Here is a 14,453-nt window from a genome sequence, read left to right as displayed (position 1 = left end):
AATCTCAAAATATGTTATTCTTTCCCTGTATGCTCAAATCTTGTCAAACCTCAATATTTTTGCTCAAAGTAATATGTTACCACTTTCTCTCAAAAACTTTCAGATATCTCTCTTAACTCTGCAAAGTTATCCAGCAATTGATCTATCTGTTCCAGATCTGAAGCAGTTGTAAAACAAGTGTTTACATTTAGTTTGTATATAATCTACATTAAGATACTAAACATCTCTCTCATTCATGAGGATATGGCACATATACACAATATCATTGACTGTATTTTTAATTATTTTTCCATTTAATTTTTATTTTTCAATTAATGTTAACCTGCTTCACTGTGAATAGCTGGTATTTATGATGACTTTCTCTGCATGCCTTTTATGAATGCTATGTATTGGCACAAACCATAACCAGGAGTTTTGTTTGGCTGGGGTTTTGCTACCTCATTCCCCCTCTCTCTTGTTTTATATATATTTTTAATAGTAAAGATCAGCCACAACTCTGTACCCAGTTATCTAGATCATGTAGTGATGTATTTCAAAATTTAATTTAAAATTCAAATTGTAATGGATTTTGAGTTACAAAATAAATGTATAGACTGACCAGCGAGATCTATACATTCACTACACTGCATTAGTATCAAAGAGGTAGTAAAAGCATGGCACATGTTATACACCAGGGGTTCTCAAACTGGGGGTCAGGACCCCTCAGGGGGTCGTGAGGTTATTACATGGGGGGTTGCGAGGTGTCAACCTCCACCCCAAACCCCGCTTGGCCTCCAGCATGTATAATGGTATTAAATATATAAAAAAAGTGTTTTAAATTTATAAGGGGGGGTTGCACTCAGAGGTTTGCTATGTGAAAGGGGTCACCAGTAAAAAAGTTTGAGAGCCACTGTTATACACAGTAGGAAGACCAGACTTGTGGGATCAACTATTAAGACACAAGCTTTGCTTTTTCTTTCAGATAAATATGTACTGATTCTTCCACTAGAGTTCTTTTTAAGAACCAGTGGACATATTCTTTGACAGACTCCAGTTAGCTTACTGCTGCAACTCATTTAACTACTGCTTAATTTAAAAGAAAAAAAAAAAGAAGAGCTGTGTGTATGCTTCCTAATCTAAATAAACAAAAGGTGAGTTAACTAAAATTCCCTCTAATGACTGTGAGAATTCAGTAGAGAGAAGACAATCACCCCAAACTGCAAACCAAATAGTGTGGAATAGGGGATTAGGAAAACCAGATTTATTAAATGTTCTGGTTCTTCAATATTTAAATCATTATTCGAGAGCCTTCCTATTCTCTCTAATGAATAAATGCACAGGCCTAATTGCTCCACTTAGGAAAAGCAGATGTTTGAGAATCTGGGGGAACACTGTAAAAAGGTTATTCCTAACATGCAAGCACCAACAAGAGAGAGCAGAGAGGAGATCTAAAATGATAAAATAACTCAGCCTTTCAGTGGGGTCAAAGAACCTGGTCAAAATCCAGCTTAAACAGAGTGCCATAAGGTCTTCGCTGACCAAGCAGCACCAACATGAGTTCAGTTTTTAAAGTTTTACTTTAAAGCCCACCCATAGTAAGTGATTAGTATATTCTATTGCAGGGGTGGACAAACTACAGCCCATGGGCCAGATTGCCCACGAGTTCCCGCTGGGGAATGGGGTCTGGGCCGCTGGGTCTCAGGCCGCAGCACACGGCTCAGCCCCGTGTCAGGGGCCGCAGCACACCACTCAGCCCTGCTCTGGCGCGCTGGGTCGGGGCCACAGCACATGGCTCGGCCCTGCTCTGGCACTCCGGCCGGGGCGCTGGGTCGGGGGCTGCACCACGCAGCTCCCAAAAGCCATTGCATGGCCCCACTCCGGCTCCTATGTGCTCCAATGGCCCCCTCCGGCGCTCCAATTGGAGCTGCAGGGGCAGTGCCTCTGGATGGGGTAGCATGCAGAGCCTCCTAGCCGCGCCTCTGCGTAGGAGCCAGAAAAGGGACATGCCACTGCTTCTGGGAGCCACTTGAGGTAAGCGCTGCTCGGAGCCTGCACCCCTGAGCCTCTCCCCATGCCCCAAACCCCTTCCCCAGCCCTGATCCTCCTCCTGCTCTCCAAACCCCTCGGTCCAAGCCCAGAGCACCCTCCTACACCCCAAATTCCTCATCCCCAGCCCCACCCCAGAGCCCACACCCCAACCCCAATTTTGTGAGCATTCATGGCCCGCCATACAATTTCTATTCCCCTATGTGGCCCTCAGGCCAAAAAGTTTGCCCACCCCTGCTCTATTGGCATACCACAGAAGGATGAAGGGCTAAGCAAATACTTGTGTACTTGGAATCTATGGTTCCAGAGAGTCCAAGTGTTTTAGATCTAAGGTTCAGACCACAGCTACCCTTCTATTTTTTTAGCTTTTTGCTTCCTATTTAGACAAAACATAAGAGTTTGTAACACAGGACGTCAAATGCTAGGTATTTACATTATCCTTTAATATTGGCATAGATTTTTGTTAATGAGTTCCCTTATCCTGTTCCAATTTCCATAAGATGACTTACTTTTTCCATGTTTCTAGCTCCCGTACTATATCATTATAAACATATGAAAAGAGGTCTTCCTCAGATTTTGTTCCATCCAAATAAACTGAGAAAGAAGGGGAGAGAAAAGTTGGTCACAATATTACTAATTAAATTAAACTATAACTTCCTATAAATTTGTATAGGACCCAGCAAAATCCCAAATGGCGTCTGTAGGTGCTATCACAATAGAAATCAAGAATACTTCCTTTCCTCTCCCAATATCACTTAAATAGAAGTCCATAAATAGGGGATCGATCCACCCAAAAATACCAGATTCTTTTTTAAAAAAAAATACATAGTCCATACATGTCCCAAAAGGACAGAAATCTTAGTTCTATGGTAAGCTGAGAAATTCAGCAGAAATTTTCCCCTGTAAGGGAAAGCCCCTCGGTGAAGGAGGTTGGAAACCATTACTGCCAGAACTTGTACAGCCAACCAGAAAGTGGAGAGTTAATGCAAATTAATATTCTTCTGTGGCCCACTATGTATGTAATCTTTAGGACCTCCAGCTAGGTTGTAATAACTCTCCTAATGGGAAGAGGATACGATGATGAACGTGCTGTAATCTCTAATACTCCTGGTTGTTTAGGTTAAAAATATATATTATATACTTACTTTATTTATGTATTTGAGCGGGGCAAAGACAGATTCTTTGTGCTATGCATGCTCTTTTATTACTTTCCCCATCCCTAAAGGAAATAATGACAAACACGACAAAACTGTTTTCCCTACCCAACTATAAATATGGATTGGTTGATGAAGTCCAGGTCTATATTAGAAAAGTATAGATATATTGGCAGATCCTCTTAGTGTGGACGCACCCTATTAAACTGGCAAAAAAGTGCTTATCCCAGCAAAAACACTTATGTCAATATAATAGTCTACCTGCAAAAGCCCCAGTGTATAGAAACACTGCAAAAAGAAAAACCAAGTCACACTCCCAACTGACATTGCTATCCCAGCAAAAAAAATTCTAATGTAGATCTGACTGGAGGAAAAAGTTGGATATGGCTCCTTCATTGTTCCTTTTTGCAGGACTGACATTTATTCTGTCATTAAAAAAATAATAATAATAAAATCTTCACCAGACAGAATATTTGAAAGATTTTGAGAATGCTGATTTGAGTCTCTCAGCATCCTTCTGCAGCCCTCTGTTATCTGAACATGTCAAATTTCACACTAAGCAGGGTTTGTTCTGGACAGTATATGGATGAGAACCCTCTGAGGAACAAGAAACACTCCCACTTCAGCCAGTACAATGCTAGGCAATTCCTCAGCATAGCGTTAAGAGGGCAAGAGGATCAACAATGAAAGGCTGGGATTGCTGGGGACAATATCGTACACACAGGGTTCCTAAATTATCAGGGCTTTGGGCACCACTAGCTTCATTTCAAACAGATTTTTTCTCAGATTGCTGAGTAAGAACACATGTTGCAGGTGGTTATTTAATAAATTCTTCCATTTTCTGGAACCCTACATTCATTCTCCTCTTCTGTTTTCCATAAAAGATCCAGATTTCTGGAAATAGTCCAGCATCTCCTAACTACAGAGTGGGGAAGCAGTCTCCCTGGGCACAAGATATAGGTTTCTACTCAGTTTCATAGTTAAAAAACAAAAAAAAACCCAAGTCCCATAATTCAGCCTCTCATTCAAGAGAAAAGAGCAGCACTCCCAAAAAGGAACACAAGAAAGCAGATTCTCCAAGGGTTAAAAAACGATACGACAGACAGAGTAAAAGTTTTTTTTCCCCACTTTTAAACAACAAGCTTTAACAAATATAACAGCTAGCCAGTTTTGTTGTCTTTTTTAAATAAAAAAGCAAAAAGATACTTTGATGCAATAAAATGGAATAAACCATTCCCAGAGAGTAGTTATCAATGGTACACAGTCATGCCGGAAGGGCATAACAAATGGGGTCCCTCAAGGATCAGTTCTGGGTCCGGTTCTGTTCAATATCTTCATCATAATTTAGATAATTGTGTAGAGAGTACACTTATAAAATTTGCGGACGATACCAAGCTGGGAGGGGTTGCAAGTGCTTTGGAGGATAGGATTAAAATTCAAAATGATCTGAACAAACTGGAGAAATGGTCTGAAGTAAATAGGATGAAATTCAATATGGACAAATGCAAAGTACTCCTTTTAGGAAGGAACAATCAGTTACACACATACAAAATGGGAAATGACTGCTTAGGAAGGAGTATTGTGGAAAGGGATCTGGGGGTCATCGTGGACCACAAGCTAAATATGAGTCAACAATGTAATGCTGTTGCAAAAAAAGCAAACATTATTCTGGGATGTATTAGCGAGAGTATTGTAAGCAAGACACAAGAAGTAATTCTTCCGCTCTACTCTGTGCTGATTAGGTCTCAACTGGAGTACTGTGTCCAGTTCTGGGCACCACATTTCAGGAAGGATGTGGACAAATTGGAGAGATCCACAGAACAGCAACAAAAATGATTAAAGGTCTAGAAAACATGACCTATGAGAGAAGACTGAAAAAATTGGGTTTGTTTAGTCTGGAAAAGAGAAGACAGAGGGGACATAACAGTTTTCAAGTATGTAAAAGGTTGTTACAAGGAGGAGGAAGAAAAATTGTTGTTCTTAACCTCTGAGGATCAGACAAGAAGCAATGGGCTTAAATTGCAGCAAGGGAGGTTTAGGTTGGACATTAGGAAAAACTTCCTAACTGTCAGGGTGGTTAAGCACCGGAATAAATTGCCTAGGGAGGTTGTGGAGTCTCCATCATTGGAGATTTTTAAGAGCAGGTTAGACAAACACCTGTCAGGAATGGTCTAGATAATACTTAGTCCTGCCACAAGTGCAGGGGACTGGATTAGATTACCTTTCGAGGTCCCTTCCAGTTCTATGATTTTATCTGTAAATCAGTGTCAGGAGGGGTTACTTCTAACAGGGCCCCAACTAAAGATTATGTATGACTATGTGTCCCATAATTCCAGCATAATCCATTTGAAAGTGACCCAAAGGAACAACTATTTCTGAGATGATCCTTCAAGGCTTTTTTTTTTTTTTTTTTTTTTTTTAAAGGCAGTTTCTATTCCCTCCCCCATCCCATCTCTCACATGCCCACTGATTTTGAAACATCTGCTTCAGCTAATTCACACATTTATTTTGGCACAGTTCATCGAAGTAGAGAGCCTGTAAGAGGCTCTATATACACCCGATACACAGGGCCTTGCACTCTCTCTTGCCACGGGGGTGAATTTCACCATTAACCTTTTCGATAAATATAAATCTTTAGTATGATATTGATCAATAAAAGAATTTAACGCCTGATCATGAACAGTGTTGAGCATGTCTAACTGCCATTCAAAACAAGCTGAAGGTGCTCAATGCCCATCGCCTTGCAGGAAGTGCTCTACATGTTGCAGGATCAGGCTCTAACAGCATTATTAGTTTGGCATTATGCAAACTTCCCTACATAGCTCCACCAAAGCACCCAAAATCCTGACATGTCTCATGTCAGACTGTGTAGTGCCTTAGCAATGTGTACAACTTGGAGGAATCTATTAAAAACTTATTCCATCTAAGATCTAAATCAGGATTGTAAACCACATTCTAATGCATCAACCCAATGAGCCATATAACTCCCCAGAATTTTTCTAGTTAACCACACACAAACTGGTTTGTCACATGGAGTTTAGGAATCACTAGTGAAAGTGACCAATACATTTTTGTTTATTCCTATAACTCACAAATGTGGGTAATCTCTACAAGCTTTTCTTGCATGAAGATCACTTATCTATGAGCAGACAATAAATGCATCTAACACTGCTCCATAAATGCCAAAAAAATTCTGGAAAAATAGACTGATTTGCAAAACTCACTACTTTTAATAATTTTTATATATTTAAAGATTATGTATACCATACCGATATTATTTTTATTTTCTTCCATTTCCCTTTTATGTTTCAGATACATAGGCCATACGTGTCCATCGAAGTATCCTGGTGGATCTGCCGGTTGATAAACTCTGGTACTACAGAAAAACAGATTTGCTTTCCTGTGCAAGTTTTACATTTTTTTTCCTGGTGTGCACTCATATACCCTTCATTGTTTATTTAGTAAGAATATCTATCCAAAATAGTAAGAGAGGGAGGCTGTGTATCTGCTGGTCACAGCACAGGAGACTCCTTAGTTATAACAGGATTTAGCATATTGCCCACATGACCTCCATCAAATCACCTATTTCCGCCTATCATTTCAACTACAAAACTGGATAGGAGCAGAGTCTTATTGAAACAGATGTTGCATCATAATTAAAATTCATTGCATAAGTAAGTTACATAAGAATAGCCAAAATACATTGCTATCACAGATAATATTTTTCACATTGGTCTAAGTTCTGAGAAGTGACTAGCGATTTTGGTTGCTCAACTTGCAATACCTTAGAGCACTGGCTCTCAACCTTTCCCTACTACTATCCTCCTCTCAGGAATCTGATTTGTCTTGCATACCCCAAATTTCACCTCACTTAAAGACAACTTGGACTTGCTTACAAAATCAGACATAAAACAATAAAAAAGTGTCACAGCACACTATGACTGAAAAATTGCTTACTTTCTCTTTTTAACCGTTATAAAATACATCAATTGGAATATAAATATTGTACTTACATTTCACCGTATAGTATACAGAGCAGTATAAACAAGTCATTGTCTGTATGAAATTTTAGTTTGTACTGACTTCACTAGTGTTTTTTATGTAGTCTGTTATACAACTAGGCAAATCTCTAGATGAGGTGATGTACCTCCTGGAAGACCTCTGCGTACCCCTGATTGAGAACCACTGCCTTAGAGGGTCTGATTTTCAGAAGCGCTGAGTATCCACCTTTTGATGATTGAACTCCTTTAAGGTCTCTTAAATTGGGCTCCTAGAAAGAAAGGCACCAAAAATCTACTAGTCACTTTTCAAAACATAGGCCATTATGAATATGGGAATTCTGCAATCAGTGAACCAGATTCTGACCTTAGCTACACTTGTGTCATTCTAGAATAAAGTCATCAACACCAGATTTGCAACAGTAACTCCAGATTTGCAACAGTAACTGAAGGCAGAAAGGGGCCAATATCTAACTCAAATAATACGCAATGTAAATGCATGTCAACTCTGCCACTGAACAGCATTGTGGTGACACAGCTTCTTGTAGCTGCAAGAGTAAACACTTTGTTTCTGTCCCCTCTTAAACAATGCTTAAGTGCAACTGTATTGTAATTAACCTATATTTTAAGTTCCTTGGGCAATGAGCTTTTTTCTTTGTGTCTGTACATTGGCAGTCTGAACAGTGATTCTTGTCCCCATGCACAACTACAATATGAATAATAAACAAGGGATGGATCTATACATTTGAGGGTTATAGATGCTGTTTGAACATCCCTGGGAACCACAAAGGCTCTACCCTCAGGGATGGAATAGTAACAAGGCGAAGCTCACTACCTCAGCACTAGCAAGATCACAAGAAGGGACTGAGGAGAGTCAGCAGACTCTGCTCTGAGTTGTTACAGTTGGTAGATGTGTGAGAACACATTGACATACAGGAACCTTTCTATCGTACGGGTACTAGGGCATGGTGATCTGCAGTGAGCAATAATTTTAAAACATTACCTCCGTCTCCTCTTGCATTCTTCATATGGAATGGTCAGAAAATATCTTCTATCCCATACTTCATTAAGAGGCCTAAGATGACAGCATGTTTAGTCATTTTGTTTCCTTATTCACGCCCCCATTCACAGTTTATATTAACGTGACATTTTAAAGTTATTTGTAAGGTAGCGTTGCTTACTCATAATTATACAGAAGAAAACCTTCAGCTATTAAAATGTGAACTTCTTCTGTACTTTTCAGATTGACAGGTGTATTCTTTGATTCTGCTGTTGAGACAGAAGAGCCTGTTGGGTTTTTCATCCATGAGTATATGCTTGTCACCATTTCCTCCATATAAAGGGCATCAAGAACTAGAAAAGACATAAAAGGTTAAGTTAATGTGTTTTTGTTTTGGCTTTTAATTTTTGCATTATTTCTGAGTTAAGCAGAAACCCTGTCAAATAGTTTAAGATCTAAATGTAGGTGTTAAGTAAAAGAAGCAGGGTTAATTTAAAAGAAATGGAAATTTAAATGTTAACATTCCCATTTACTACTGGAACTTAAAACAACAGCACTGAATTTGGGCATGTGAACCAGAATGTCCAGCTGATTCATCTAGTTTCATTGTCCAAACTGAGTGAAGTTCAAAAGTTGAACTGAAAGTTACATAGCTGATGAATGTTGGTAGTAAACACAGAATTAAAGGTTTAGGCTAATGTTATAAATAGCCAGGTATTAAAGGAAATCTTAGATCAGCTGCAGGATATTAAACTGGAGGTTTATAATTAGAGATGGCCTGATGGCTAGCCTAGAATTTAAAGTTTAGATCCAGATCTCAAATTGCAATTTGGACTCATTTTTAGTTATAATTTGCAACACATTTGGTCTGTAGTACAGTCCTGAACTCAGTGAGACTTCTTGCATGAGAAAAAGGTTGAAACTTGGATCTGATCTTGCTTGATTTAGGATCTGATTCTGGGAGGTGCTAAGCAGCCTGGATTCTCAGTGACTTCACATCAGGAGTTGAGGATGTTACAGGAAGTGCTCAGAACCTCCCAGGACATGTCATGAGGTGCAACTCTACAAAGGGGGAAAAAGGGACAACTATTTAAATTAAATTTCACTATTTGCTAATAGATAACTTTCTGTATTACATCTAATTTCATTTTACTGGCCTGGAATCAAAATATAACTACCAATCACTTCAAGGGGGTCAGAATTTCACCTCTGGAATGCAGTTTTCTCTAAGTTACTGTCAAACAAGAATAAGATATTAATATCTATAGTTTAATTATTTGATTTTAAGGTGAATATTGCTCGTTATGGGCCAGATTCTGATACTCATGTTGACAACATACTCCACAAGTAACCCTATTAAGTTAGTGGGGCTACTTGTGAAGCAAGAGGCTACCCAAAATGAGTAAGAATGCCAGAATATGGCCCTAAATGACCAAACAAAAATAAACATTTAACACTGTAAAATGGCATAATTGGCATTAGGTTTAAATCACAATTACTAATGCTGTTCAGAAGAGTCTTAATATTGACAGGTTAATAAATTGACAAGGTTTCACTATAAGCAACAGACAGTTGGCTGTGTCATGCACCATAATTTAGAAGACCAAGAATAGAGAGAATACAGTCTGTTGCAGACAGTCTGTTTAACTAGACTCTAGAAAAGGAAAGCACTGGATGAAGCAGTCTGGAGACCCACCTCCTCAGAACTTTAGATACATGCTGTCACCAGAAGAAATGTTCATAATATCCTCTGCTAAGTGAGAGCTGTTTCTGGAGAAACAGAATGGGCTAGCTAATTTGCAAAACAGACAGATATAAAAAATCAGTGATAAATGCAGGAAGTTAAAATATTATTGCTATTCCATAGTAATGGTATTGTGTAATAGTCAAATAAAGGTATGCTATATTAAACGGTCCAGTATAATGATGATGAACTTTTAAAAAAACTGACGGTTAAACCAACATCCTGAAAAAATCCTCTATCGAATTACGTTTTTTTATTTTTTTGCTAGACATACCCCACTAACCATTTTTTTTTAAAAAAACAAAGCAAAACACTGTCCCTATTGATGACTGCACTGATCCAAAAGAAACAGAAGCTAAAGTTAATAAATTACAGCTGACATTTCAATACATAATGTTCACAAGCAATATACCCAATTTACTAACCATCATATTGCTTAAATCCATGTTCATCTATCTCTACTTCAGATTCTGGCTAGAGAGAAAAAAAAATAGGCAGTTATCAGGTCAAATGGCAATAGTAACCCTATTACTCTGAATTCACTTGTGTAGTATTCATGGTGGGGATGGGTAGAAGGTTGGACGGCCAGTGTGAATGGCGTAGGGGGAAGGTTTAGGTTGCTAGGATATGAAGCAGAAAATGTAACATGGGCAGGGGGAGAAACAGGAAGCCAAAGAAGCATGTAGAGTAGGGGAAGACAGTGGTAGAATATCCACAGTGTTTTTCATAAACAGTGGATTGCAACATAGCAGGAGTGTTGCCCTCGCCCGCCCCAACTTAATCTTGATGTATCACTACGGTCCCCCAAAATTACTCTTCAAATAAAATACATTTTTTCCCTCATCCCCCTGAAATAGTACCATCCAAGTAAAATTATTTACTAATCTACTGAAATTGATATTGATAATATATTACATATTATATAAACACAAGCATCTCTGGATTTTAATATTAACTTCTGAATAAACTACAGTTTCACTCGAGAACAATAACCACATCAGGAACAAGAACAGGCCCTTCTCACTCATATAGATACAGAAACAGTTATGCTTTTGCATTTTTTTAAGATATGAAAAAAACAAGCAACAATATTTAATTTTTTGTTGTTATTTTGTTTCTATTTGTTGTTTTCTATCTAGAGTTAAAAATAAACTGCAAAAATAATATGAATTGCAGTAGCATGAAGCATTCCCTGAAATGCATCTGTTTCTCTACTAACTTTTAAATATAATATCAGAGGATGCAGTGCGATGATTATTCTGTTGGTCATGTTCCTAATCTTTTTTGGCAACTGAAAGCTTTAACATTATTATAGCATTCTTAATTGTATTTCCCTCTCTTCCAGATAAGTTTATATTGACTCTATGAACAGGATTCATTTTAAATTGTCACATACTGGTAGATCAAGAAAAAATAATATAGTCTTGCAGGAACTACATTTAAAGTCTACTTTTATGATGGAACGACTTCATACAACTCAGTTACCTTAAAGAAGTCATCTTGAGAGAGTATACTGCAGTTTGGAAGCTGTTTCCTAAGTCGTTTTGCCAGTGTTGTTTTCCCCCCATTTGTCACACTGACTTTGAAAATGGAATAAACAATGTGTCAGGACAAAAATAATGAATAACATAGGAGTGCAATGTGCGCTAGCAAAAAGGCAATTACAAAAAGTTAATTTTATTCAGAATATTAAATACTGTTTGCAGTTTCCTAACATTTGTTTGGAAAATACTTAGTCCTGCCATGAGTGCAGGGGACTGAACTAGATGCCCTCGAGGTCCCTTCCAGTCCGATGATTTTATCTTTTAACTCATACTTGACAGTATTTGGTCCTGCCATGCGGGCAGGGGACTGGACTCGATGACCTCTCGAGGTCCCTTCCAGTCCTAGAATCTATGAAATCTATGAATCATTTTAGTCAGCTTATATGACAATGGAAAAGAGGAAAACTAGAGTTGATGTCTGAAAGGGTCAATCTATGGTGGAGGGTGGAAAAAGTTATCAAAAAATTAAACCAGTGGCATAGGTAGGAGTGGAAATTTGTGTGGGCCCTGACTTTCAGGTGGATGGGCAATGACAGACTGTGCTAGCTCAGCTTCTCCCCCAATGCCACACCCTTTTCCTAGCCCTGGTACCCCCAGACACAAGGCTTCACCTGCCGAGCTGGGCACACGCATGGGGCAGCTCAGAAAATGGCAAGGCAGAGCTATGGGAGCTCTGAAGGGTGGGTGCATAGCTCCGTCCTGGATTTCAGGTGCCAGAGTGATGCTCCATGGCACTGTGGCAGCACTATACCCCTGCTCAGATTTGGGTGGGCCTGGATGCTAACGGCCCATCCAAGCCCATCTGTGGCTACGCCCCTGAATTAAATACAATTGACAATACAATATTAAGCTTAAGTTTTTAATTACTTTAAAAAAAAAAAAAGACAGCTATATTCACACTCAGGGATTGTTAGATCACAATATGGAGTCTGAGGCAATCTTTCAGTCTCTGTTAAAACAAAAATGTACTTGTTTGCACTTACCCTCCAAGTCCAATGACTAACACCTTCATAATTTGTGTTCTATCCAGTTTCCTTCTTTCCACTGTTTAAAATAAAAACAATGAACAAACCTGTTTGTACAATGACAAAATCAGCTGCTACACAGGAAAATACCAATTACCACAAAAGGCCTTTTAAAGCTTTTCAACCTTTACCACTTTTATTCAGCTGTCTTCACAGTCTTACCATGAGGGCTCCTTTAAGATCCAACCCTGCAATTGCTTACTACCAAGCATAGTTCTTACTATCATGAGCAGTCCCATTGCAGAAAACAGGACTACTTAGCGCAATAGTAAAGTGTTTGCAGATTGGGCCCTTAAAAGTAACCTAGGGAAGAGGGGAGAAATGAGTTTGTGTCTTGTTTTGTTTCAAGGTTTCTTCTGGGAACTTCCTTTTCTGCTTTTATTTTTTATTTATTTTTAACATTACAGTATCATGAATCTCAGATCTTGTCTTTCCAATTTTTTGGAGGATTTTTTTGGACACTGAGAAGTGTTCCTTGGGCACTGAGACACTTTGGGGGTTCACCCAGACCGGATTATTCCATCAACCTAGCTACCACTTCTTGGGAAAGTGGATTACTTATGCCAACGGGAGGAGGTCCTATCTACACAGAAGCACTGCAGTAATGCAGCCATGGACTGTAGCATTTTAACTGTAGACAAGCCCTTAGCAAATGACAAATATTTTATAATGAAGATCAATAAAGGTTTTTCAGTGCAGGTAAGCTTTGACTCAAAAAGAAACACTAGCTGACAAGTCAAATACCATCTACACATCTGAAGAACTTTGAACTCATTAATTTATGTCACTGTCTGTATCAAATATAGTCACAATTTAAGGGAAGGATTCCAGAGTAAATAAAGCAGGCAACTTTATTTGTGAATGTGTGAAAAATAAAGAAAAGTGGAAACCAAGAATGGGTAGTAAAATATTTTGTTTGCAGTGTAATTGTAGCCATGTTGGTCACAGGATAACAGAGACACAAGGTTGGTGAGGTAGTATCTTCTATTGGACCAACTTTTGTTCGTGAGACACACATTTTCGAGGTAGAGCTCTGTGTAAACTTCAGCGCTTGTCTCTTTCGCCAACAGAAGTTGGATAAATAAAAAATTTACAAATATACCATCTTATTGCAGATGGTAACGTTATCATCAAGCTTACCATGAGCAGCCTACAATGCCAAACATTAAGGCACCAATCCTCCCAACACAGATGTACAGAATTAGTACTTTAATTTTGAATTTCTTAATTTTTCAGCTGCAATTTTTAATTATGCCACTTCAAACTACTGGTATATGTAAAGCATTTGCACAAATGACTTGAAGTGGCAAATCACATACACACACACACGTGTGAGGAGATGCACAGAAAAATAAGGTTCCGAGGGACTTTTCAACTTTATCTGCCAACTTGGCAGCAGTGTCCATCTGCAGCAGTCACTAGCCGGTGCGTGATTCCATTAACTGGCATAAGGACAGTATGCGCAAATATGCCCTACAAAATACGTAACAAGTGCATTTGAACTAAGTGAACGGCGCTGCTGCAGCCGTGGCTCGGATTTCATGCGATGTTAGGGTGTATCGGTGGCACCGCGGCCCTATGAACAGGTCCAAGGCGACCCACGTTACCTGAGCTGCCGAGGCCTCTGTCGTCGCTTCCCCAGGCCGGTGGACTGCACTGCAAGCCTATGCAGCGAAAGCACCGATTATCAAGCCAGGTCACTCGCTCCCCCCGCCACGGACCGACGCACCGCGGAGCCCTGCCCCATCAGCGGGTACGCACCCCCCGCACAGAGGCTATATCGTACCCCGGAGGACGAGCGCTCGGGAGCCCTTGCGCGCGGAGATAGGCAGCAGCCTGCTCGGCCCGCCCCGTCCTGTCCCACTGAGCGTCGGGATTGGCCGGCTCCAGCTCCAGCGCTCAGGAAGCGCCCGGCCCACGCCAGGGTCGGAGAGGGGAGGGGGAGCCGCCCGCCTGGGGCCAC

General features: G+C 39.7%; 1 protein-coding gene across 1 annotated transcript; it reads right to left on the bottom strand.

Moving 5' to 3' along the window:
- Window positions 1–2,530: 2,530 nt before the first annotated feature.
- Window positions 2,531–14,346, bottom strand: NMRK1 (nicotinamide riboside kinase 1). Its single transcript, XM_029911708.1, has 8 exons — window positions 14,098–14,346; window positions 12,449–12,509; window positions 11,407–11,497; window positions 10,347–10,395; window positions 8,359–8,530; window positions 8,181–8,252; window positions 6,449–6,555; window positions 2,531–2,619 (listed from the first exon to the last, which is right to left on the bottom strand). The coding sequence occupies exons 2-8, from the start codon at window positions 12,475–12,477 to the stop codon at window positions 2,531–2,533; spliced, it is 609 nt and encodes a 202-aa protein (XP_029767568.1). The 5' UTR covers window positions 12,478–12,509; window positions 14,098–14,346.
- Window positions 14,347–14,453: the final 107 nt, after the last annotated feature.

Source organism: Terrapene carolina, unplaced genomic scaffold (genome assembly GCF_002925995.2).
Source record: "Terrapene carolina triunguis isolate 2854851 unplaced genomic scaffold, T_m_triunguis-2.0 Scaffold113, whole genome shotgun sequence".
In the NCBI taxonomy this organism is placed as follows: domain Eukaryota; kingdom Metazoa; phylum Chordata; order Testudines; family Emydidae; genus Terrapene; species Terrapene triunguis.
The sequence above is the reverse complement of the archived record's forward strand: the minus strand, read 5'-3'. Positions and strand labels throughout refer to the sequence as shown.